Consider the following 26,307-nt stretch of genomic DNA (forward strand, 5'->3'; position numbering starts at 1 on the left):
GTTTGGTAATGTCGGTAGTTTGTGTCTGATGTTTCAAAAAGATGTTTTTAGAGTTGTAAAGGCACTCTAACCCAGTCTAAAGCCGCTTCCCCCCGCTACAAGCCTCAGGTGGCCTGAACCTGTGGTCTTGAGATACTCGATTCTCCCTGAGCCAGGCCATTAGCCCTGCTGACGCCAGGGCATGGCACCTCCTTCCTAGGGAGGGAGGAGGCGAACATCGTGTCCAACATGCCCAGCACCTCCAGGAGGTCCTGCTGGTAGTCAATCTCTCTCTCCAGCAGCTCCTGCAGACGCAGCAGCTGCCGGTCCACAACTGACGACTGTCCGATTACGGATTGATAAATGTCCAGGATCATCTCAGCCGCTGTTACGAGGACAGGAGCAAACCTGGGGTCAACTACGTTCCTGGAGAAGAAACAGAAAAAACTATAAGTATTTATTTTGCAAACTATTTCTGCACGTTTGGATGTACAAGCTACCAAATCCAATGCATCCCATAACACTTTATATCAACACTTGGTAAAGTCTACTTGAGTAATGCCGTTTTAGCTGCTTCTTACCCTATGAGGAAGTTGAGCAACCGAGCGAGCCCCTGTTCATCCCTTCCTGCCAGAGCATTCTTCAATGTTCCTCTTCGATCCAGCTCCTTTATAACAGCAACTGTGATCTCTGGCTTTCTCAGTCTTGTCCATGTCTATAAATACAATTTAATATACTTAATAAGTAAAATCATACTACCACCTTTTTGCGATGTTTGTTCATGCAAATGGCATGCTGTTTAGCTTCATATATCCAGTGTAGTGAGTTCCCTTTGCACAACTCAGCAACAGAAAAGTAGCATGTGTCGCAGTTTTATATCGCAAATTGAACAACTTTGAAAATAGAAGGAACCTCAAGGAAATGATGCCAACTGATTTATTATTATTGCTAATGTTATAAATACATTAAATGTATACCTCCAGAGCTGTATCCAAAGCCTTCGATACATTAAATTTCTTGAGCTGCTTGTCATATTTGGCCAAATGCTGTTTCACTGGCTTGCTGACGAGATAATCATCCTGGGAAAAGACGGAGAACCAAGAAATCAATTAACAATGGTGTGGTGAGAAAGAAAAGCCTTATATAATAACTCAGTGTGCAGAAATAAAAAGGCGTTAGCCAGGGTCAGTTTTACATTGTCTTTTGTATGATTCAGTCAGCACATTCTTTTGGGAATAATCACACATGATCACATAATGTCTCAGACTGTTGACCTCAGCTACTGCATGATAACTAAATGTAAACATACCTGTTTAGGGACGTAGTTCTTCCCTTTCACAAAAACACGATATGACGGCTGTCGTCTCTGTTGGCCGGAGATTTCCTTCGACTCGTCGAGGCTTTTCCTGTGTTTGATACTCAGGATACTATTGGTCATACCCACAACGATGGACTCATCATCCGGCTGAGGAGAAAGACACATTTATAGTTTTACTGTCAAGAATTCCAGCCCTGAGTAGAAATAAAATGAGGCAAAATATACATCAGTTCACTTGCATGACCAGATGTTGATAAGTCTGTAATATAGTTTAAAAGGTTGTCAGAATTCTTGAGATCATCATGAAATTCAGTCGATGGATCACTCAAGAGATCATCATTCAAAAATTCCTTTAATACAAAAGTACTCCAGAAGACATTCATTGTTATAGGCCATGGCTACAGCTGGGACAGCGTTTCCTTTTAGGAGTGTAGCACTCTGAGGTTGCACATTGTGTTCTAGAAACCCTACACCCTCATGCCACTACCGAGGAGAGGATGTACCGTTTAATCTCTAATCGATTAAAGTCTCTGGCAACACCAGATATTTCTATTGGCCGCTGCAGAAACTGAATCTATCACCTCGCAGTCTCAGAGCTGGTCTCTCAAATCACAGCTCCCTCTGATGGTGCACCTCAGATACAAGCTAATAATTGATCTCTCTGTGCTTTTTTTATGTGCATGTTTGTAGGCCAGGTCAGCCAAATAAGGCGTTTTCCCATCTTGGGTGATGTAATCAGCTATTGTGTAATTATCAAAAATGTTGCTTCACTTATCGGAATCCACCTTTCTACACCTAATAAAAAACAGAACATCACAGAATAGTGATAAAGGGTAAAATGTCACTTCTTACAGCCAAAGCCAGACTGAGGATGGAGGCAGCGTAGTCAAAGTTGTGGACCACTTTATAGTTGGTGGTGTTGTACACCTTTACATGCCTGAAATACAAACAGAGGCTCTCCATTAAAATCAGGTGTATATAAAAAATACTTATCAAATAAGTATGCAACTGTCCTGACAGATGAGTGTTATGTCAGACATGCATGCTGTACATACACCTGTCCTCGTACCTGTCCAGAGAAGCTGACAGCAGTCTGTGTCCACTGCTGCTGAGACACAAACAGGTGACAGTTTTGTGATGGTTCTTCAGTGACACCAGAGGCTGGCCTCCTTTTAGCAGATCCCACACTTTCACATGGCGCCCCCCTAAAGAGAGTGAAAAGATTTTTTTTTTTTTTTAAATGTCCTAGATAAACATTAGTAAAGATAATGTAGCATGTGTGTATGAGTGCAGTCGTTTGCAGAGAGGCAATAGTGTTTTTTGTCCTGACTGAAGTCACTACCAAGCATACAATGGACTTTGTCCTACACAACAACCTGTGTCAAACTGAACAAGGCATGAGGGACCCTTTCAGTGCTGACACACTAGGCAGACGGCAAATAACTAGTGGTGACGAAAGTCGCCCCGCGGTGCCCGTTTCTTGGCCAAAAAGCTGTCTCTGAACACACTGAAAAAGACTACAGTCGACGGCTAACTAGCACGTACACTCCGTGAAGCATTGTGACCGAGCAGCCCGCTGCTGATGGCTGGCTAGTTGGCTAGCTTGCTAATTCCATCCAACATGCCTTCATGTGCATGGGTCATTTTACAGAAAATGAGCCAAACTAAGTTGTCATTATCTGGCAATAGCAATGTGCTTTCCTACACTGTTAAGAGTATGTGAATAAAACATTAGGTTGTTAAATGTTATTAATTCTAGCTATCTTGCTTGCTAGGGGGCTCAGTTCTCAGTCTAGCACCAACCATGGCGCAGAGAGAGAGGAAGAGAGGTCGGAGAGGTAGTACGGTAAGATTTACAATACAGTAAATTATTTTATTAGTTTATTTTGTAACGTGTAGATATGTAGATCTTTTAAAAGACATGTTTATGTTGAAATAAATACACCTACACAAGTAGTTATGTATCTTGTTAGATATTAGAATAGTTTGAACCTCTGTTTTTTAGAAGGAATATTCAAAAATCATTTTTGGCCAGTTTGAGTTTTGACCAGCCCTATATGTATTGATAAGATGAAGATGAAAAATGGCAAGAGCCTTCTGTGTGTGCCCTGTGATTGCTTGCTTTCCTAACTTTCGCTTTTCTTCTTGTGCACCGATTCGCTTAAGCTCAACAGCCAATCAGAGAGGTTCCTCTCACAGAGGGGCTCCGACGCCAATGGTCAGATGATTTGCCAGATGGATAGGACTGAAACACGTAACACTTTCTCACCGTTTCTATATAAAACAAACAAAAAGCCGAAAAGGGTCGACAATGCGGGACACACCGCAAAAACTAGGGTCACAGTCTTCCTCGTGTGTCAGCACCTTTAAATTCTAATCATTAAACACTAGTAACATAATCTGTGTTTGGTCTGAAAACTAGTGGGCACATTTTCTGGATGCGTTGACTGAACACGATGATCAGAATGGCTGATTACCTGCAGAGACGAGGAGTCCCTCAGAAGGATAGAGAAGCAGACTCTCCACTGGCTGGCCATGGTCCATGGTCATCACACTCTTATCCGCTCTGGCATCAAACAGTTTCAGTGTGTGGTCATAAGATCCTAGGATAAAAACATCAATTGCAAGTCATGCAAAAACAGACCACTTTCATCCTGGTCCTCACACTTTCATCTGCAGTGGCACTCTGTCTAACAACTCAATAGCAGAATTTGGAGTTTACTACTACTGACTTAACATATTCGTTATTCAATTATTCTATTCTTCTTTTTTTTTTAAAAGATTCATTAAATACAAAATAAAAGACTAGTCAAAAGCCTAATGTTGGTAGATTTTGACGGTGTTAAATCAGTTTAATCTAAAAGCCACTGGGACAGATGATGTTCCTAGTGGTTCTATTGAAAAAGTTTATTGATCCAAAAAGTATGGCATGCTCCAAACATTGATGCTAAAGTTAATTTACTGTCCTAACTTTCACTTTTTCGAACACAAATTGAAAAACAAATCGCCTCCATCTCACCAGTAATGAAGAGATCTCTGTTGAGTTTGCTTGTGACGCCACAGCGAATGTAATCTGTGTGTTCTTGGTAGGTGTTGAGCTCAGTGGCATTTGGGATGTCCCAAAGTCGACAGGTGTAGTCGTCGGACCCTGTGAGAATCTGGTAACGGTCTGAGGTAAAGTCTGTGATATGTACAGCCCTGAACAGAAATAAAATGAGACAAAAAAATATACGTCAGTGCGCACTTTCACAGCCACATGTTATTAAGTCAGTAAGACACTTTAAAGGTTGTCAGAATTCTTGAGATCATCACAAAATTCAGTCGATGGATCACTCAAGAGATCATCATTCAACAATTCCGATGTTCAAATGAAGTCTATTTTGTAACACTCAGTCATTGGGCCAGGACAGCACAAATAAAGCACTATCGGATGGTGACACGTGGAATACCTACTTTGTGTGTCCTTTAAACATCCTGAGTGCCACCTTGCCACTGACATCAAACAGCCGGACCACAGAGTCCTCACATCCCGCCACGAGCAGCTGACCGTCTGACCTGAACCTCCCACAGTATGCAGTATCTTTAAAACGTGTAAATGTCTTAACAGGCTCCTGGGAGAACGGCCCGTAAATGTGGATCTGTAGAGAAACCAGAGTTAGAATGGGAAATGGCATAATTACACTTGGTTATTCAGAGGACTGACTGGATCTAGAATTGTTTTATAGAGGTTAACATGGATCAATTTGAATAAACACAACTATGCTGAATTCACACAAGGAAAAGCAACATACTCTTGTGAATGCTGTCACCGCAAAGTTATGCGGAGCCACTGGGGAGAAGTCTATGTTTGTGATCGCTCCAAATTCTTTTATCTGGACCGGAGCCTGTGAGAGGAGATTTAAAGATTGAGAAACAACATTAGGGATGTGCTTTTCTAGCTCACAGTAATATTAAGACAGTATACAGTATGGGCTGCACGGTATGAGGAAAATATGTGATAACTTTGTCGAATATCGCGATAACGATATTACTTGCGATAAATAAACAGACATTAAAGTGTGCTCAGTTCTGCATTTCTTCTGCTTCAGTATTCTGCTAAAATACAACAAATTTCTTGTTGAATTTAAAAGAAAACGAAAGGAAGACATTTCCAACATTCTTCTATTGCACAAATTGAACATTGAATTGAATATCAAAGGCACCACTAAAAAAAGAATAACAGTTATAATAACAGATTTTTTTCTTTTAACTAAAACACAAAACCTTGGGAGTGTTTTTCGCTATATGTCGCAGCCTTTTAGGATGTGTATATTGCGCCAGTTGATATCGCGATGACAATAAAAAAAAAGTAGAAGAGACTCACCTTGTAGTTTTTCCAGTACAGTGTGTCTTGTGTGACTTTCTCTCCAAGTTTAGGATAGACTTGGACTTTTGTAGGTTTAAATGAAGCCATTTCTGTGCTGATCACGAAATAATCAGTCTGGTAAGATACAGAAAATAAAAACATGGATATTACCATATAGCAAGAGATATGACACTTGTTAACCTCTTAACCCTACTGACCTGCTGGTATGTACTTTTATACAAACTCCTGCTGTGCAGCACAACAATGGCCAAACCCAGACAAATGTGTTTTTCATTTTTGTTGATAAAACAACCCTTTGATTATTAAACTCCGTGTAAACATGACATAGCTTCAATAAGGAGCTGGAACAAACATACACAGAACATGATGATTTTTTTACAACATTAAAAGCTATTTAATTGAAAATAACAGTGGAGGGGAAATGGATTTTAAGGGGTTAATAGCTTAGGCAAGATTGCTTTGATCCCAACAACCGGCAAAAAGAGATAATCAAATTCAACAACACGGGCTGAGTGGCAACACTCAAACTTTTTAGCTAACAGCATCACAACCCACCAAACTATGCAATTCGTAAAAGCTAACGTTAAGCTAACGGCTTCACGACAGTCGATTTCTTCACCAAGGTTTATTATTGCGCTCAATAAAATAAAATAAGAAAGCTAGTTAACCTTTGCCTAATTGTTAAAATTACACTACTGTTAACGTTACTTGTCTGAAAACAAAAGCAGATTATTAGAAAGGAAACCTGAGTCAACGTGTTCAGCACACTAACGTTACGCTTTGGCCGCCTAGCATTTTCTACTTAAGTGCATTCTGATGATTCTCACCTTTGAACGAAAACGTCCGTGAGTGCAGACGTATTTTTTTTAAGTATGATTTGTTGAAATTAGATGATACCGATGTTTGTCGTCCCAGTAAACCAAAAGTTTCTCATTTTAAGGAGTTATCACGTTGCCTCTCGGTGCACTGGAGGACGCCATGATTACAACGTGACTACTTCCTTCTTCTTCTTTGTTTTTTGACAGATTACTACTTTTGTATTATACCGCCACCAACTGTACAGGAGTGTGTAATACCATGAACTTCATAGAGTCTAGACTTGAATTAATTCAAAACCAACAAATAAAACAAAAAAGGCAACCTTATATTCTTTTCATTAAACCAGTATTATGAAGAAAAATAAATAATGCTTCAAGTCTCTCCCTTGTCATACCCTGTTCTTCAAGTATATCATGTATTGCATTCTCTCCTTCCATTTCCTGCCAGTTTATTCTACTATCATTATATTTCTCGCATACAAAAAGTACATGTTCTACATCTTCTTTGTCTTGGCATTCTATGCATAAACCATTACCATTTCCTACTATGTGTAAGGTAGCATTCAGTCCTGTGTGACCTAATCTAAGTCTGGTATAGACCACTTCTTCCCTTCTGTGTAAACTCAGCAAAGTAACCCTTTTCCCGGTCACAGTCTTCTGTAATTTATGGTAGTGTCTAGCATTACACTCTGCCTCCCATTCAGTTTGCCATCTTTGCATACTTTCAGACTTAATTATGGATTTGGCTTCACCCTTCCCCAGTGGAACATTAATTCCTATACATTTGTTTTTCAGCATCTTTTTCCCAATTTTCCTGAACTGCAATAATAAATGTTTAATTTCAATAATCAAATCTTCCCTTGATGAGTGACCTGTATCTAGGCTATGAATAGCTGCCATGGAATCTGTACAGATTACAGCTCTCAATGGTTTAACCTCTTCAATCCACCTAAGAGCTGTTATTATCCCAGTCTGACTACTTCCGTTATGAATGGAATATCTTTATTGTTCACTGAAAGGAACACCTTTTTATATATTTTTTTTTATATTTTAAATGCTACTGGCGGCGAACCTAGTATTTAAAATGTTTAATGGGACTATATATTTAATAAATAACTGTACTTTTAAAAAAAAAAAAATTTACATTCATTTATTTTCATTCATTCACTTTTTTGAAATATGCTACTGATTTGACCTATTTGTGTGTGTTTATGTCGTGAATAGTTATAGTTTATTAATAGGTTATTAATAATATGTTAAGTGGTTGTTAAAACGTTTTTATAGCTATTACCGTACAAATAGAAATAAAAATGCTTTTATTTTCAAAAGTTTCAAGAGGTCACTACTTTTAGTCAGTTTTAAAAAGCAGGTTCGTTCGGCTCGTCTTCAAACACCTGACCGGATAGATTTTATTATTTCGAAAAACACTAGAAATTAAGATCTAAGACGCATTTATTTATAAGCCGAAATTCTGAAAAACTGCGGGCACATCCGGAAAGTTATCGATCTGAGCACATCACTTCCGGTCTTCACTCCTTTCTCTGAGCTTCTATCGACTGTGTGACCCGCGTGTTTACACACTCCCAGGTCAGTTCACGTCTCTGTAGCCTTTTTAAGCTGTCTCAGCCTCATATAATTTTGAGTTGGCAAAAAAAGAACAGTTCCCTGAGTCACATTACGTGATGCGGATGAAAAGGTGAAATATAATTTTCACGTTACATCAGTTTTAAGAGGCCCGAGCTAGCCATTTAGCTTGGCTAGCCTACAAACCGACAGTTCAGTTGTCATATTTTCTGAGAACCCGTGTTAATAAAGTACACTTCCCAGTTTCGGTGGCTGAAAGGTCAAGCATCAGCCCACAGCACATCTTCTCGTAAGGGCACACTGGGAAAAGTAAGCTTCTAAAGTTAGTGATCTAACTGAGCTGCCTTGCTATCCACCAACTTTAGCTGACCACCTCTGTCTGATTTAAGCAGAACTTGAGTCGAGACTTAAAAGTGTGCATCTATTTTTGGGCTTCTGGCAGCTGTGCATTCTTGTTCATTTGCTGTGTCAAAAGGCAAAACGACGGGGGATTTGGGGGACTTTTTGGTTTGGCACTTCTTTATCTAATATCTAATAAACTGTTGAAATCACTCATCAGGTACCTAGCTACAGTTTCATAAATTGCCAATTTGCTAGTCATTAAATGTGACATGTCACGTTACATCATTTTGCATTCTTCTCAATTATTGGTTCTCTTTGCAAGATCAAAACTATTAGTAACGTTATTCACGTAGATGAGAATCAGGATTGATGTATTGAAGTGTGAAATGAATGTGTAATGACCGTTAGTGCTTTCATATGGCGCCCAGTTCTGTGTCTAGTGATAATTAGTTGTTTTTGTTTTGTTTTTGTTTTTTTTTTTTGTTTTTTTTGGGGGGGGGGGGGGGTATTGCCTTTATTAACAGGACAGATTAAGGTAAGAAAAGTGGGAGAGAGGGGGATGACATGCAGCAGAGGGCCATGGGTTGAAATTGAACCCATAGCCACTGCGGTAAGGACTGAGCCACGGTACATGGGCCGCACGCTCTACCAGGTGAGCTACCAGGGCACCAAGTGAGAATTAGTTTTTTACTTACTAGTCTTGCATTGCCAGACCTATCTCCACTGCACTGTTAGCAACCCTTTCAGCTGCACGGCTTGTGGGGGTGCATCCCATGACCCTTGATAGATCCTCGGTTGAACCGGAAGGGGTTCTGTCCCTCCTCCGTAAAGGCCGTCTCAAAGCCCTTAATTCCACTCCGAGGATGGAGCATCGAGGAGCTATAGGTAAGGAAACGCGAGAGCAGCCTTAGTTCCCGGAAGCCCTGCAGCTGAAAGGGTTGCTAACTCCATCCAAACAGCTGACTAGTTAATGTCACGCATCAGAGGAAAGGACGTCTCATTCCCCTAAAACCCATTTGTTCGTTTCCTCTCTCTTCCCATGATTTCCTCGCCCCTCTCCAGCGCTTCCTCGGTGGGACAGACTAAGACGCGAGGAAGGGAGGCAAGTGGAGGAGTCAGGGATGTAATTTAAAGAAAGTGAGATGCATTGCCGGAAGGCCGCTCTTGTGTATCCTTGCCTATAGCTCCTCGGTGATCCCTCCTAGATGCTCGGTCCTCAGAGTAGAAATGAGACGGCCTTCACGGAGGAGGGACAGAACAACTTCTCGTTGAGCAGAGGAGCAGGGAGCTATCAAATAAGAGACATGGGATGCAGCCATGGTGAAACATAATTTGCTTTTACCAGTGTATCGCCGTGTGTAGCCTACCTTGTCCATAGCAATCCTCATCAATCGGTCCCAAAATGTCCAAGTTAGAGAGTAAATGTCATAAACATATTCCTTGTAAATCTTTACAATCATTCCACGAAATAACCAAGCAGGTCTGCCTTATTGCACAGTCCAAATTTTCTTCAAAACTTGCTGTTGCTGCTTTCAGTGTGTAGCTTGCTAGCTTGACAGCTGTTGTTTCCTGCAGGGAAGGGATTTTGAGAACGGCAACACACAGAGAGCGGACATCCTGCTCGTGAGCCACACGCCGGCTTTATCCGGGAAATGTACTTCTGTTGATCCCGACTTTCTAAATGGCTGAAAGTTGTGAGCAAACATTAAATTTGATGACGTGTATGTGTTGTTTTCCCGTGTTAGATGAAGGAGTCGATAATGAACCAGGAGAAGCTCGCCAAACTGCAGGCGCAGGTCCGCATAGGCGGCAAGGTGAGTTTGGGTAAATGCTGGCTTTTTTTTTTTTTTTGTCATTGGGTTTTTGGTTTATGTATTATAGCTCATTTTTGTGCTCTGTAGGGGTCAGCCCGCAGAAAGAAGAAGGTGGTGCACAGAACAGCAACAGCAGATGACAAGAAGCTGCAGTTCTCCCTCAAGAAACTGGGAGTCAACAACATCTCTGGCATTGAGGAGGTATAGCAAATTATTTCTGAAATGGACAGCAACAAGTACGCAGACGGGTCTTTTTTCATGACATTGATGCTCCTAGGACTGGATTCTGCACTTAAAAAATTGAGTAATACATCACATGAAACAAGAGGCCGAAATTGACAATAGTACGCCTGGATGAATTTAAGATTTATTTATTTTGATTAGGACAATGCACATTAATCAACATTTCTGTAAATGTGCCAGTCGGCTAATTTTCAACTGTAGTCCTAGTTGCATGCATGTCTTTATGGTGGGAAGAAACCGGAGCACCCGGAGGAAACCCACGCAAGCACGGGGAGAACATGCAAACTCCACACAGAAAGGCCTGGGACGACCTGGGTTCGAACCCAGAACCTTCTTGCCTGTGAGGCAGAAGTGCTAACCACTGAGCCACCGTGCTGCCCAAATAATGATTGGATTCTTATTAAATGACGTTGTTTAATTGCTGTTAAATGTATTTAAAGCATTAAGTTAATTCATTTGCAAAGAAGACATAGCATAAAAAGTACGTTACGTTTCATTTTGTTGCATAAACCTCTCTTCCCTTTTCCCCCCTTAATTCCTGTTTGTGTTTCACTGTAGGTGAATATGTTCACAAACCAAGGAACAGTGATCCACTTCAATAACCCAAAGGTTCAGGCCTCCTTGGCTGCCAACACATTTACGATCACAGGACACGCTGAGAACAAGCAGCTCACAGAGATGCTCCCAGGAATCCTAAACCAGCTGGGGGCCGACAGTCTTACCAGTCTCAGGAGATTAGCAGAGACCCTGCCTAAACCAGGTACTTACAACACTCTTTACTTATCTGTTTGCATGTATTAGTAGTTTTGTGTACTGTATTTAAACAATTTGCTGTTTGTTCTTCTTCCTCCTAATAGCTGGAGAGAACAAAGGCCCCATGGTTGCTGCTGAAGAGGATGATGATGATGATGATGTTCCAGGTAAGCAAATTTACACATACCCTTTTAAAACCAAGATTTGCATTAGTTTATTATTAATGTAATGTAGTATTAAAATATTCACATTATCAACAGTCCAGAAAAGGCTGACCTTTGCATATACAGTATGTCTTGTCACATGGAACATGTGTGATCTCATTATATCTAAAAAGTTACGTTTCAATGTATCTGGGTGTGTATTTAAGAATATCATACAAGTCTCTTGTCACCGACAGTATTTATGGATGAATTCAGAGGGCTGAGATTTTTGGTTAGATTCATATTTAGTAATTAAGTTTTATTTGTATGCTAAATCTTGTGCTCATTGAGAAATGTCCTTACCTTATTTGTCACTGTTTTCTTTCATCCACCCCACCTTACCCTCGGTTTTCGTTTTCAGATCTTGTTGAAAACTTTGACGAGGCTTCAAAGGACGAGGCAAACTAACAATCACCAGCAACATTTCGTCATCTTGACTTACTGTACTTTGACACAGCAGCATTTTGTAATTGTTCATCTCCCTAATTCCTCTGTGGCTACAAACAAAAGTAGTTTTTTTAAATGTAACTTTGACAATTGGGCAAAAACAAGTAAAATTGACTTTTAATGGCACATATCTTACCCTTTTTGTTTGATTTGCCTCATTCTGCAGTACAAGTCAAATTATTTAATTCAATGGAATGTGCAAACCTTTTCCTTTCACACGCTGCCTCTCCTGCATTGGGATGCCCACACATCAAACATGTATTGGTGGAATTAATCATGTAATAAAAATTACATTTAAATTTCTCTTCTTTTTTTTTTTTTTTTTTTTTTTTTACAATTGATGGAAATACATGTTTACTTTGTTGGTTTCATTATATTCAAACTCATGGTCCTAGATTTCTAAATGTCCCCAGGGGATTAGCTAATTGAAATTAGGGCTGCACGATATTTAGTTTCATCGTCTACATCGCGATGTGCGATAGTCCTATCACAAGACGTGCGATGTTAACGCTACAATTATTCTGCTGCTTGATAGTAATGTAAACTTTAACCGTTTTCCTTTTACATGATTGTTACCGGCCTACCCTTCCCCTTTAAGAGACAGGTGGCTATGCTGGCAACGTGTGAATGTGACGTAACGTTAGTCTGACGGGTTTTGTTTGTCTTTATGGGAAGTAAGGCTCTCCCGTGTGTAGAAAAGTACCGTAAGCGGCAGCTGTCGCAGACACAGTGATGCTCTTCCATGGGTAATGTACAGTCAGTGTTTTATGTTGGCTGCAAAGATTAAGTAAATCACCTGATTAACGCAACGTTATCACGATGTCTCCCGGCCTTCTTCTTACCGCAGTTGCCAGAAAGCTGCTACCAGCCAGGCTTAAGCTAATAGTTAAAGACCCCTTAAAAATTAAGGGGTCTGAGCCGCGACGCTGGAAACATAACACTAATCTACAACAGAAGAATGTCTGATATAACGTAATTAACACTGACTTGGATACAGTTGGTTGCCAGTGCGTTACCAATCACAATCACTGTTAATCAGTTTATCAGACAAAAGCAGGCACTGCTAGTCGACCACAACCTGACATTTAGAGGAAGCAACATGCATGCATTATTAATATCCACGTTAGCCTTGATTGATAGTATTATATGAATGTGGTGTCATGTCAGTCAACCAGTGTATTTAACTATCTAATTTCCCTCTCCAAAATCACTTCAGAGGAGTAGTCACAGCGCTACTTGCTTTTGTGTTTGTAAAGCAAGTTCAAGAAAGACTGGTTCACATAAGAAAAGTTCCTTTTTCATTTCTATTTTTTTGATGTAGATGCACTCCCCTACAAAATCACCCCATTAGTTGAGAATGGTTTATTTCCAAATAGAGCTATTTATGTCATCTTGTAAAAATGTCTTCTTTTTTTTTATATCGCAATATATATCGCAGGAAAAAATATATCGCAATGTCAGTTTTTTTCCAATATAGTGCAGCCCTAATTAAAATCATTAGTAATAACTACTTAACATTTAATTCTTTGTCATTATTGGCTGTGCAGCTAAGCACCACATATCAGTGAGTGTAGGCCTACACTGGACCTGTGATTACAGCAGTACTGCCGTGCGACTCAGAAGCATTTGACAGACTTCACAGCCCAACACACAATCTTATATTCTTGAGTATAAGTGGGGGAAAAAACAATAGAAGCTTGATAAGAACCTTCAAGTTGGCAGTTAAACGTGTAGTGTAATCTATATTTACGACAATTCCTTTCCGGTGCCACCGGATGTCCCTCATTTCGGGCTGGATGTCGCTCACCTTCTGCTTTCTTTGTGCTGGCATTCTAAACTCCAGTAGATTTATGAGGACTATGGTAAACTGCTCCTCAGATCTCTGCAGGGTAAATCCAGACAGCTAGCTAGACTGTGCAATCTGAGTTTTCTGTTGCACGACTAAAACAACTTGAACGAGCACGTTCCACCAAAACAAGTTCCTTCCCGAGGCATATTTTGCAGAGGCACCGTTATTGCGTCTGGCTTAGCGCCCAAGGCGATTGTGATTGGTCTATAGAAATCCCAATAAACCAGAGAACGTTTTTCTCTTTTTTTTTTCCTATCCCAAAATTCTGTGTGGACTAGCCAGACCTTCCTTTGCAGCGATGTGGAGGAAGGTCTGGCAATGCGAGACTAAGTGCAAGCATATTAGGAGGCCATGTAGACTGAAAAGGTTTTCAGAACTAGGGGCACAAAAGAAGTCATACTATCTACACTGAGATACTCATATCTTTGTATATAACATTGATTACATGTGTTTTTGTAGGGTGGATGTTGAAACTGTTTGGTTACCCATTTCTTGGGCAGCCTTATGGTTTGTTTCATTATCTGGACTGAAGTGACCTCATAGCCTAGTATAGTGCTGAAAGTACTCAAAGATGAAAATTTTCTTCAGTTTTGGGATTCATATGCAAGTAACACATTAAACTGTCTGGGACTTTTTGGCTTTCTTCACATTGATTTTGTTGTTCACAATCTGATTCAAAGGAAAAGAGACGTTGAGTGACTAAAAACTATCTTTGAACTTGAAAAATGTACTCACAGCCACACTTAAATCAAAACAGAAATAAAATTTAAAAACCTGAAAATGACAGTATATAAACATTCATTACTAATTTAAATTGAAACCACTTTAAAATAACTAACTGAAGTTGTGAGTGGTAGAGCAACATATTTAATGTGCTTACCACCAATATACAGTTGTGTCTTTTCCTGGTCAATTCTCATCAAGTCAAGACCAGCTCTTCAAGCCAGCATTGACAACACATACATCGGACCTTTACGACACATTCTGTCCTCAATAAGTTAGTCTCGCATTGCTAGACCTACCTCCAAAGTGCTGCGGAGAAATAAGTAGATAAACTTCTGTATTTACTTGCTCTGCATTCATTTGCAAGACTTGTGATAACTCATTTTTTAGATGTGAACATTTCAAATTGCAAGACCTATTTTTTTGGAGCTATACATTTTCAATAATGTGAGAATTTATCACAGTCACTGCAGTTAAAGTCTGTGAATACAGACAAGGAGAGAGGTTATTTGAGCACATTAAATTATTCTCAGCAGATACATGAACAATGCTATTTAGGCTTTTAAGGAACTGAAACCTGAAACCAACTTTTTCTGTTCAGATGTCCAAACAGGTTTCGCAGAATTTTCAGTCATAATGTGGTTACAATGTGGTCATACTGTAGATGGTAGTTTTTATGAACTATGCAGTATGTTCTCACCTAACTGTATGAGTACAAAGAAGAATTAAAACACCAAATACTAAAGCAAAGCTTTGTTTACTATGGAGTACTTCACATACAGGTTAACACATGATGGGATCTAATGATTTACCTATCTGTGAGGATAAACGCATGACCAAAATGTGTTTTTCGAGTGTGAAATAGTTGACATTTGGCCAGACAAAATTGGGCCATGATTAATGGGCAGGGGAAGTCCTGGTGTTTCTCCCTCCCTCTCTCTTTTTTCTGTGCGTGAACATGCATGTGTGCATTCTCTTGAACTTTGGGATCATCAAATGTCCTCACAATAATGTTATGATGGGGTGAAAAAGGAGACAAATTTTCTTTTTGGCCAGGGTAATACTGGGTTATTTCTGGGATCTAAGTCTAGAATGAAGGTTAAGAAAATTATTATCATTAATGAAAAGATACACAGGTGCAGACTTTTTACTATATATAGCCTACTGTAAATCTCTCTTGTATGGCTGCAACTAATGATTTTTTGTTATGGATGAATCTAATGATTCATTTTTCAATTAATCAATTAACGATTAATCGTTTGGTCTATAAATTGTGAGGAGATAAATGCCTCTCCCAATTTCCGTAAAGCCCAAGTTTACATATTCAAAGTGCTTGTTTTGTGCGACCAAAAATTCAAAACACTTATTGTAGACAAAGTGTGTGTGTGGGTGTGTGTGTGTGGGTGTGTTTGTGTGTGTGTGTATTGGTAATTGGACACTGTATATCTCACATGTGGTGTCATGCTGCAGTATTTCACCTTAAAAGCCAAGGGCAACCCCCCACCCAACTGAACACCCACACTTAACAGTCCCTTATTCGACACTCACAGTTTATCTGTTTGCAAAATTTGATATGCAAAATAGTAGAGAGGAAATGCCAATATGCTCTTATCAATTCACTACATCGCTTTCGTTTCTTTTTCACCTCCAAAGGTGACATGATGATGATGATGATGATGCATGCTGTATGCAATGGTATAAAAATGAAGCTCAGTGAGCAGTTGGAGCATACAATCATCAAGATTACCACGACTGAACTTCTGCTAATAGCATCACTTTGGTGTAACTTACACATCCAAATGGTAAGAAATAACTATTCGATAATATTGGACTTAAACATGTTTTGTATACGTGTTTTCAAATTATACTTATCTGGTCAGTTAAGGATTGCAATTGATTATATATGGCAAATGATAGAATAGCTAGAGAATAGACTGCAATAATTTTGCATTAACATAACACATTCTCAACAAAAATCATTCAGCCAATTGAAATGTCCCATGAACAGATAAAAAAAAAAATTGTTTCTCAATTGAAGATTAAATGGGAAATACTAATAATAAAATTATAGCAAATAAAGGGGTAATTACTTAGGTTTTTAATGCAAGTAGAAATGGATCATTTTCAACAATCTCCTCTTGCTGTCACACAATTCTCCAGAAGAGTTTGTCACTGTGGATGTGTGGGCTGCTGTTCATCAGCCTCACCGGAGCACATGGAATCGACCACTTTCCAGAAAATTGTACGTCTTATTTATGGTATCATTCATTTTTCTATATCTTGAATGGTTCTAAATCTGGTCATCTTGACGTGTGTGTGTGTGTGTGTGTGCGTGTGTGCGTGCGTGCGTGTGTATATTTATGTTTATGTAGTTGTGGTGGCAAAAAGGAATGATGCAAATCCAGTCACACTGACCTGCCATACAGCAACTGACGGAGCTGTCACATGGAAGTTTCATGGTGAAGACATAGAGAGCGATGTCGAATTGGAGGACAATGTCCAGCTGAATGGTCAAAATCTGTCCGTGTCAGAGGTAGATACACCCATGTTGGGAAAATACAGCTGCTGGAGAGGAAAAGAAATGTTGTCATCAACTTATCTGCTGCTGGAGTCTGAGGAGGAAGAAGAGTTGGGTGAGATGCTCTGGTTTAATTTTCCATTCATTCAGTCAAAAGTCTCTCAAATAGAGGAACGTATCAGTGCAAACCTACATCCAAAATAGCCAAAGTCTTGAAACTTGCTGCATTTCTGACTGGGTGAATCATTCTTTCTCTAGAGGATGAGACTGGAAGTTAACAAATATTGAACCATTCTATGATGCACTTTCAACATAAATGTCTTACATTAAGTGATATTTTCTCTCCATATTTTGATGTGACAAAGTCCAAACATTTTCCATTAAACTTGTAATCACCTACATTGTGTATCTTTATAGATAATCTCTCTCTCAGTTGTTGGGCAAAGTCTTTTGACTGTAACTTCAGCTGTAACTGGACCCACAGTGAACGAACACCTGTGCGCCTTGGACTGGGCCATGACTGGTAAAGACAAATTACAGTAAAGCAGCCAAAAGTATAGCATATAGTTTATAGTAAGATGGACCCAACAAGCAGACAGATGTGTACATTTCTCAGTTACATATATTTTGCTCAGTGTCTGTTTTACTGCTTGCCTCTGTAGCAGCGAACGTAGGAAGTCGTGTCATTGGGTCAGCAGCGATCGGTTCGTAGATGGGAGATTCCAGTTTGAGCTGTCCCACTCCCTCTCACCCTACGCTGAGGAAAGCACCAAGCTCGAACTCACTGCTGAGGCCATCATTAATCTCTCCATCCTCAGGAGAACCAAGAGATTTTATCTCAGAAACATTGGTAAGCTGAGTGAAACGAGGCATTTAACCAAAGGTTATCAAGATTTGGAGTAAACAGCATTTTTTGCAAAAAATCACTGACAAAGTTGTTCACAAAGTACAAAAATAGATTATTCAATTGTTAGGAAATTGGTTTTGAAGGATGGAAATCAAACAAGTTAATACTAACAATTAGTGTTTGGTAACAATGATACATTGTTCAGTAAAGTAACTTTCTGATGAAGTGAAAAGGTATATTCTACACATTATCAAAAAGATGCAACATTAGAATCCAAGTACAAAAAAATTCATTCATGACTCAAAAAGTAATTTCATCGCTCATAAGTAAATCCTTATTGTAAATCAATGGACTTTTTTCAGCAAAAACATTTGTTAATTTACATATATATTTTAATGATTCCCTACTGACACACGTTGACTCCTGTTTTGTTGATTTTCCTTCTGTCTAGTTCAACCCGATAGTCCCCAGATTGTCAATTGTCAGGAGGGAAAAGATGACCTGAAAGTGATTATTGATGCACCATCTAGCTGGTCAACTCCTCACAGCTTCTTCAGTCTGGAGCACGAGATTGAATATGTGTTTAAAGATGATGGCAAGGTACGCACAAGTCTGGTAATGTCTCCATGTCTGTCATTCTCTCCATTGCATTTGGTTTTCTTATTGTGCGACCTGTCTGACTTTAGACTGGACGTTCTTCATCTGATCTGATACCGAAGGGAATCAGCAAGCTGAGGGTTCGCTCCAGAGACTCGCTGGTGCTCTCAGCCTGGAGCCAGTGGACTCCCTGGAAAAATGTAACCCAATGACATTATTTGAACCCAACACTGTCTGCTCCTGCTCTTTCTTTGTTCCTCTTATGTGCCTACAATGTCCTCTCATGTCCTCTCACCTGCTAGTTTTCACTATGTGTTTCTGGCTGGCCAAGAGATAACACAGCAATCACCAGAAGCTCAGTAATACATCAAGAGTTTGTTTTATGATAGCTCAATCCAGCACACTTTAATTTTTATTTATGACTGTAGTCTATTTATTTGTGCATTAGTTATTACTTATTTAAAATCATACACACAAAAAGGAAGAAAAAAAAACACAATTACAGACCTACTGTGAAATGTAGAAGAACTTCCAAGCAAATTCTTTCTTGCTAACATAAGGACTATTTCCCAATTTGGGGTCTGGTAACCACCAGAGGTTCTTGTGAGGGCAAATGGAAGTCCGTAGAAAATAAAGACACTAGAGACATTGGTAAAGTTACCTGCCAACTCACAACACAGACGGTTCGGTGATTCAATATGAAGTTTTATCTACCAGCAAAAAATGTCTGATAGGGGTTTAATAGGACCAAATCTTATAAAATTGGTCCCAGCAGTTTTTTCCATTTAAGGATCCTTGACATTAAAATCAAAGGAAATCTACATAATTTAACATGAATCATAACTGTAGGAGTCTAGTTCTGTCTGCACTGTAGACTTTGGCACGGTATGTTTCTTGGCCCTGTGTATTTCCGTAAAAGGCGTTTCTGTGTATTTTAGTGGTTTGGCACTGTGTTAAACAAATGGCTATTAAAAGAGCTTTGTGCTTCCTTCCTGATATATGTTCCTTCTTCATTTATGTGTTGCTCATGTCATGTGTACAACTATTGACTTAAATTAGAACTCCCCATTGAATGTAATGCAGTGTCCACATTTATGTACTATATGTACATGGGGGTGGACAAAATATTAGAAACATAAGTCACTGAGTTAAAAAGAAACAAGATTAGATGCTATACTTTTAGGTACTCATCACTACAATACTCAAGTAAGTTAGAATAATGGGTGTCTTTATTTCTTCATAACCTACTAACCAGATTTGTTATAGATGACAAATGCATTTAAACCTAGCAAAAATGATGGTATCAGTTGATATCTGAAATTCCATATTTCCTTTTTCTTCCTATAGTTTATAACATTGTCAGGTTAGGAGGTACATTTTGGCATCTATTATTCACTGAAATTGGTGGGCATGCTGAAAGCCCAATACAAATGCAACATTTGGTTTTGATACTCCCAAATCCTAAAAGTAAAATCAATCATCATTTGCTGATACCTCAGTAATAAGCAAACAAAATCTTTTCCAGACAGCCTTACATAGATACACCTGGAGCTGAGCTTGAAACTTGAGCAATAAATTACACTGTTATACAGGGAAATAGCATGCTCCACTGTGAATGTAATGTAATGTAATATTGCATGCCAGTGAAGTGGCAAAACAGTTACTCTTAACGTATTGTAATAGTAGTTTCACTTGATATTCATAGCCATGACTTGGGAAGACTAATTGAATTTAGCACATTAATGTTTATAAGACTTAAAGGATTGCTTATTTAATTTTATTCTCACTGTTTTAGACCCTAATCTCTCATTAACTCATTGCAGGTGATAACAGGGAAAAGGAACCTATGCAAATGCAAAAACACAGCAAGATCTTGCTGCCCAGAGTTGCCATCTGGGTTCTTGGACAATTGCAAGAAGAGAAGGAAGAAAAAAAAGAACATACGTACTAAGCAGAGCCAGACATCTTAAAAAGAAAATGCTTAATACAAACATGCATTGCAACTGGGATTGTGCTAGTGTACAAACACCTTTTATTTAAAAACTGTGGGAAAATATTTGGATGTATTTATATGAAGTAATTAAAATTGCATTTGCCAAGTGCATGAACAAAGATTCAACATAGGAGATGGTGCAGAGGACACACATATACTCTTGCAATATATTTATACCTTCATTAAGTAATATTGTTCAGTTTTTGTTAAAACTGTATTTTATTTCATTACTAAAATTATGCATTCCATTCATGGAGGGTGAATTCATGGTTGTCATTATTATATGTTTAGCAGCTGGAAAACTGAAATGTAGTACGAACTATTGCTAAACAGAGGAATAATTGTAGTTGAGTTTGTTTTTTTATAGTGCATTTCATTAATCTGTGAGTTTACTGGTTTGTAACAAATAAATTGTTGTCTTAATATGTGCCTTGCAATGTTTATCACCCAAGTTTGATGCCCATGTCTTGAATAGGATCCCTGTGACCTGCTGTATTACTTAGCATTATTATAGGCTACTTATACGGTGCATATTTCTAAATTGGCCTTTTCCCACTGAAGACAGTTTGACTTGTCACAGTAGGAAATGCGTAGGTACAAATAATAAATGATGGCTGAATTCCATTAAGCTGCTGGGTTTAAAGTCAAAACGAGATGTTGGCAAAGCAGGACTGGGACAAGTCTGTGTGCAGACCTCCGAACAGAAACATCTCAACCCTACTCTGGATTAGCTTCACCTGCTTTTAGCATTGTTTGTCTTTTGTCACAGTGTAGGAAAGCACATTCTTATCACCAGATAAGTGACATTTTTGTTCGGCTGATTTTCTGAACCAGCGTAGCATGAAAGCAGGGTGGATTTAGCAAACTAAAATAGGGGGCTAATGGCAATATGGGGCCCAACAGCAGACAAATCCGGCTTTGCAATATACGCATGCGCATTAAAAGAAGCGCGGAAGTGATTGCTAGCTGCTCTATTGTTTATTGACAGAACGGCCGCTAGCATACAGTACATGTGGACAAATACCGCTCTCAAATAGAAAGCCACACTAAAGTATCGTGTATGTAACGTTGAGAAGCTCTACAAATGTCTTGAACATGGCGAAGGTTGTCCGGACCACAGCTTTAATATTATACCTCTGGAGTGTTTTAATGCAGTTCAATCGCACATCAGGTGAGTAACGTTAACGTTAAGGGGCGGAGGCAATTTTCAAACGCTAGTAAACAGCTAATGTAGCTAACGGGTTGGTGTTTCAGAAGCTTGCTAAGGCTTTGTTTTTACCGTTTTATATTCCCTGTGAATTTCCTTCCAATGCAGACTGCTGTTGCTGCCGTGGTTTACCAACACTGACCTCAAACTGATGATGCCGGTGTTCACATCTCTAACATAAGCTAGCTAACGTTAGTCGTGTAAATGTTTCTTTTTTTGATCTGCTCTAGGTCTTGGGATCAATGAACTGCTTTATTTCCGGGTCATCAGTCCAGAAGACATAGGGTACATCTTCAGTGCAGCGCCTGCTAAAGACTTTGGAGGAGATTTTGTTAGTACCTGCCCTTTTCTGGATTCCATTTGTTGGCCAAATAATTATCAAGCCTCATGTGCACTCACCATCTAATCACATTCCTCTCTTTTCCTTTGGTCCCCAGACGTCATCATATGATGAGATTTTCCTTGTGCCAGCAGACCCAGCAGATGGCTGCTCAGACCTGGAGGACAGAGCAATCATCCAGGGACAAATAGTCCTGATGGAAAGAGGGTATGTACACATCACTCATCACCTGTATACGCTAAGGAGGATGTGAACACAAACCACTGTTGGGAAACTGGAACTGTAAGCTTGGATCAAGCCATTTAAAGCTACATTGTGTAAGAATTTCTCCCATCTAGCGGTGAAATTGTATATGACAACCAACTGAATATTACTTTCTAGCCCCTCCCATTCTGAGCGCGTTTTAACCGGTGGCCGTATTATTCCAAGAAGTACGACTTCGTCCGTGAGTGTTCCTTCCAGTGTAATAATAGTTTTACGTTATTTTGGTACCATGTCATTGCTAACATCAGCTATCAGGTTCCCAAACATATGCAAGCTAATGTTAGTAAAGTATCAGTGCTATCGTTATTCTGTATATTGTACGAGATTAATAGTGTAAGGCAATGTTTACAGCGTAGGAGAGAAGCATGGAGGTTTGTGTTTTTAATATTATTTCTCTGAGCAGTATGAACAATGTCAATGAAACCGAAATTAGCTCTTAGTATCTCCATCGTTTACCCGCAGCTGTTCTAGCTGTAGCTAGTCTGTGTTACAACTGCACATGACGTGAGTTGTCTGCCAGGGAAATCACAACACATATGATTACATTTATGTTACAAGGTAGACAATCCTTTTTCATCATTGACACAAGGAAAAGTATCCTAGACGTCGTTCTAGCGTTATGCACAACCATGCTATAGTTAGCCAAGCAACTATAAAACTTAAAATTTACACAAATATGCAGAATAACCTTTTGAGAAGAAAGCAGGCAACTTCGGTGTCCCTTTTTAAAATCCTTGCTCCTCATAAGCTCTTTAGATCTTGGAAAAGCCACGCCAATATTAACTTTGGTCTTGTTGCTTTGCCTGTTGCATTGTCGTTTTAATTCTCTTTTTTAACTTCCTTGGCGACTCCGTTACATGTCCTAGAGAATAGGCGTGAGCCTCCATCTTCAACAGGCTTTCAAATCTGCCAGCAGTCGTAAGAAATCTAAAGTACCGTGCCAGTCAACCAACGCACTCTCTTTCAATGCTCTAAACTCCCACCGTTGCATCAGAGAGAGTGTTCTCAACTGCCGGAGACATCGTAACTGCACAGCGAAGCATGCTCACTCCAAAACACGTAGACCAGCTTCTGTTTCTGCAAAAGAATGTACAGATTCCAGCCAGTTGTGGACTATGAACTGGTTACACACACACACACACACACACACCCCTAAATGTGTATCCATTATGTGATTCGGACACATCACAAAAGTTCTGTTGAATGGACTGTAGTTGCCACAGTTCTAAAAAGAAAGGGCCTAATTTTAAGAAGTTCAATGTGCCCAGTCGAGTTCACATTTAACATTGAGTTTTATACTTGAATTAAATGTATTTGAAAGCTGACCAAATCTTGGCACTTTTGCAGTTTTTAGTTGCAAAAGTTTTTTATTTTTGTATGAAGACATATAAAGTAATGTCAAACTACATTTAATTTGTTGTGGGTTTTTTTGTTGTTGTTTTTTTTTAAATTGTATGTCCACTGCAATCACATGGGAAAAGTAACTACGTGTACATACTGTGAATCGTTTTTTTGAATCGAGAATTGGTTTTGAATTGAAAATCGATATTGAATCAAATCGTGAGCCTAAAAATCGGACATTTTCTGAATCGTACACCCCTATTAAAATATGTACGTTAATCTGTTGAGAATTACAGTTGCAGACCTCAAGCTCGAGTTTAGTTTATTGTCATACAAAAAGTACAAGTACTGGTGTCCTCCATAATACTTAGGGCCTTCCTATTGCAGCAGGAGGTGTAAATGTCCTAAATCTGTGGCAGTGATGTTCCCGTGAGTTTTGAAGCTGTTTTAACTGTCCTTAATTGTATGTAGTCTTGTACAGTCAGATTGCCAAACCACACTGGTATGCTGGTGTTTAGAGACCCAGGAGAGGGAGTCTGCGATCTGGATGCCTCAGCATCTGTTATTCACAATTTCAACAAGGGCATCGTTGATGTGAACTGGTGGCTGTTTTGGACTTTCTAAAATTAACAATTATCTCATTTGTTTTTTCAACATTAAGGGAGAGGTTGTTGTCTTGACACCATACGGATAGGTCCCTCGCCTATAGGCATCCTCATTGTTATCATTTATCAGTTCAGTCATTGTGGTGTCATCTGCAAATTTCACAACGCTGTTATTATATTTGAAAACACAGTCATATGTGAACAGACCGTAGAGTAAGGGACAAAGGCAGCAACCCTGCGGTGCTCCTGTGTTGAGAACTATGATAGATCATAGACTGTATATAAAGATGGACGGCTTGACAGCTCCCCAAAAGTGAAGCCAAAACATCTGGATCGCCCCCTGGTGGCTGGCTGCAGTATAGGTCATAATCCCCACTCCCTCCATGTTAGTAGATGTAATAGCCTGGTGTGAATGTTCAAAAGAAAGTTTAACGTGTGCTTAGTATCAGGTGTCCTACACAGCATTTGTGTGTGAAGTTAATTACCATTACTACATATAAGTTATGGGGAAGACATTATGTTTTTGGAATGTATTACTGCAAACTAATCACACTGTCTTTAGTGCCTGCCTTTATATTTTCTCTGTTTTACTGTGCACTCCAGAGGTTGCTCCTTTGTACAAAAGGCCCGACACGTGGAGGAAGCAGGAGGCAAAGCTGTTCTGATTGCTGATAATGTAGTGGACAATGACAGTCAGTACCTTGATATGATCACTGATGGAAGCACTGCCAAACCAAGCATTCCTGCTCTATTCCTGCTGGGACGTGATGGGTAAGACAGACACACAAACAATCATTCAGTGTTTTATTTTATATAAGCATTAATGCAATACATCTCGGGACAATTACAATTTTTCCCCTTTTCCATGCGTTCTAGGATGATGATCAGACGATCTCTTCAGAGACAGGCCCTGCCGTGGGCTGTCATTTCCATTCCTGTCAATGTTTCCTCTTTGGCCTCATTCCCACTAAAGCAACCCCCATGGACACTGTGGTAGAAATGACACACATCCACAACTTAATGCACTTCCCCACTCAATAAACATTGTTTTTTGTCAGTGCATATCCTGTCAGCCGTGAATAAACTCACAGCCTCACGGGAAAATTCTTCATTGGTGGTTAAACAAATTTACACACACTAGTGGTGAATCAGTCAAATTTACATGTGTACGCATGATTATATCACACTTAAACACACAGCCAAACTTATTAAATGGACTCTTTGCCTGAGCCGTTTAACCGGGTGAGGACAGACAAACTCAGCAAAAACATGCATGCTTATTCTCAGTGCTCAGCTGAAGTTTAATGAATTAGCAAGTTATTTTGAAGATATTGAGTCTGTTTTCGCAACTTCGGTGCAGATGATTTGTTGGTCAATAGTCAGTTTTAAAACTGGAAAATTGGATATGCATTAATAGAACACATGCAGGTTGAAGTGCACCAATTCTTGCCTTGTCATATAATACAAGCTGTTGCGTAAGGCCACAATGGGGGGGGGGGCAGCTTTTATTTAACTTCACTACAATACAGAATACCAGGAATGTCATCTCACTGTAAAAAATTATTATAAATTACTGTTTATTAAAATGATTTATGTTGCATAAAAGACTATCATTTATTGTCTTTCTGAGGTACACATCTATATAACTTTAAAGATTATACACACATTTTCTGTCCGCTTAAGCCTAATTCACCCAGACTACTTTAAGTAGTATAATGTGTTGCCCCCATTAACTTTGTCTTTATAGCTACTGTCATTTTTAATACTCCTGATCCAGGAAATGTGTTAAGCACAGTTTGAATAAACAGGATTGACACAATGTACTTCAGTGTAGACATGGGCTGGTTACCGGTTTCAAGGTATACCTCGGTTTTAAAAAGTCACGGTTAAAAAACCACTAACATTCTCTGTCAAACCGTTCCTAAGGTATAGCTGTTTTTTATGAGTTGTCAAGGACAGAAAGTGCACTTTAGAAATCACTCTCCCTGCCAGCGTGCAGTGTGTTTAAAAATAAAATACATTGTGTTCAATGGAAAAAAGATTTAAAAGATTTTCTTTTTTTTACCCAGACATTTCAAAAATAAAAAGGTTGAAGGTTATCATACTGTCAGAATCTCATACTGGCCCATGCCTACTTCACAGTGTAGGGGACTCTG

At 39.3% G+C, this 26,307-nt stretch overlaps 4 protein-coding genes across 4 annotated transcripts; 3 read left to right on the forward strand and 1 right to left on the reverse strand.

Moving 5' to 3' along the window:
* Positions 1-44: 44 nt before the first annotated feature.
* Positions 45-6,683, reverse strand: utp15 (UTP15 small subunit processome component). The gene is made up of 12 exons (XM_031305721.2): positions 6,491-6,683; positions 5,661-5,777; positions 5,089-5,181; positions 4,751-4,935; positions 4,317-4,495; positions 3,775-3,900; positions 2,367-2,502; positions 2,150-2,234; positions 1,289-1,444; positions 957-1,058; positions 561-694; positions 45-405 (listed from the first exon to the last, which is right to left on the reverse strand). Exons 2-12 carry the CDS (start codon positions 5,748-5,750, stop codon positions 105-107), a joined length of 1,587 nt encoding a protein of 528 aa, XP_031161581.1. The 5' UTR covers positions 5,751-5,777; positions 6,491-6,683; the 3' UTR covers positions 45-104.
* Positions 6,684-7,923: 1,240 nt separating this feature from the next.
* On the forward strand, positions 7,924-12,170 carry LOC116054287 (transcription factor BTF3-like). Its single transcript, XM_031305769.2, has 6 exons — positions 7,924-8,068; positions 10,153-10,221; positions 10,309-10,422; positions 11,023-11,224; positions 11,322-11,384; positions 11,782-12,170. Exons 2-6 carry the CDS (start codon positions 10,153-10,155, stop codon positions 11,826-11,828), a joined length of 495 nt encoding a protein of 164 aa, XP_031161629.2. The 5' UTR covers positions 7,924-8,068; the 3' UTR covers positions 11,829-12,170.
* A 3,805-nt stretch (positions 12,171-15,975) lies between these two features.
* si:dkey-88e18.2 (interleukin-12 subunit beta) lies at positions 15,976-20,817 on the forward strand. The gene is made up of 8 exons (XM_031305736.2): positions 15,976-16,241; positions 16,600-16,681; positions 16,812-17,072; positions 17,375-17,480; positions 17,620-17,807; positions 18,256-18,404; positions 18,491-18,601; positions 20,225-20,817. Exons 1-8 carry the CDS (start codon positions 16,098-16,100, stop codon positions 20,369-20,371), a joined length of 1,188 nt encoding a protein of 395 aa, XP_031161596.1. The 5' UTR covers positions 15,976-16,097; the 3' UTR covers positions 20,372-20,817.
* A 497-nt stretch (positions 20,818-21,314) lies between these two features.
* LOC116054284 (protease-associated domain-containing protein 1) lies at positions 21,315-25,744 on the forward strand. The gene is made up of 5 exons (XM_031305766.2): positions 21,315-21,565; positions 21,832-21,932; positions 22,039-22,148; positions 24,755-24,922; positions 25,028-25,744. The coding sequence occupies exons 1-5, from the start codon at positions 21,490-21,492 to the stop codon at positions 25,146-25,148; spliced, it is 576 nt and encodes a 191-aa protein (XP_031161626.2). The 5' UTR covers positions 21,315-21,489; the 3' UTR covers positions 25,149-25,744.
* The last annotated feature ends 563 nt before the right edge of the window (positions 25,745-26,307 follow it).

Source organism: Sander lucioperca, chromosome 2 (assembly GCF_008315115.2).
Source record: "Sander lucioperca isolate FBNREF2018 chromosome 2, SLUC_FBN_1.2, whole genome shotgun sequence".
Lineage (NCBI taxonomy): Eukaryota > Metazoa > Chordata > Actinopteri > Perciformes > Percidae > Sander > Sander lucioperca.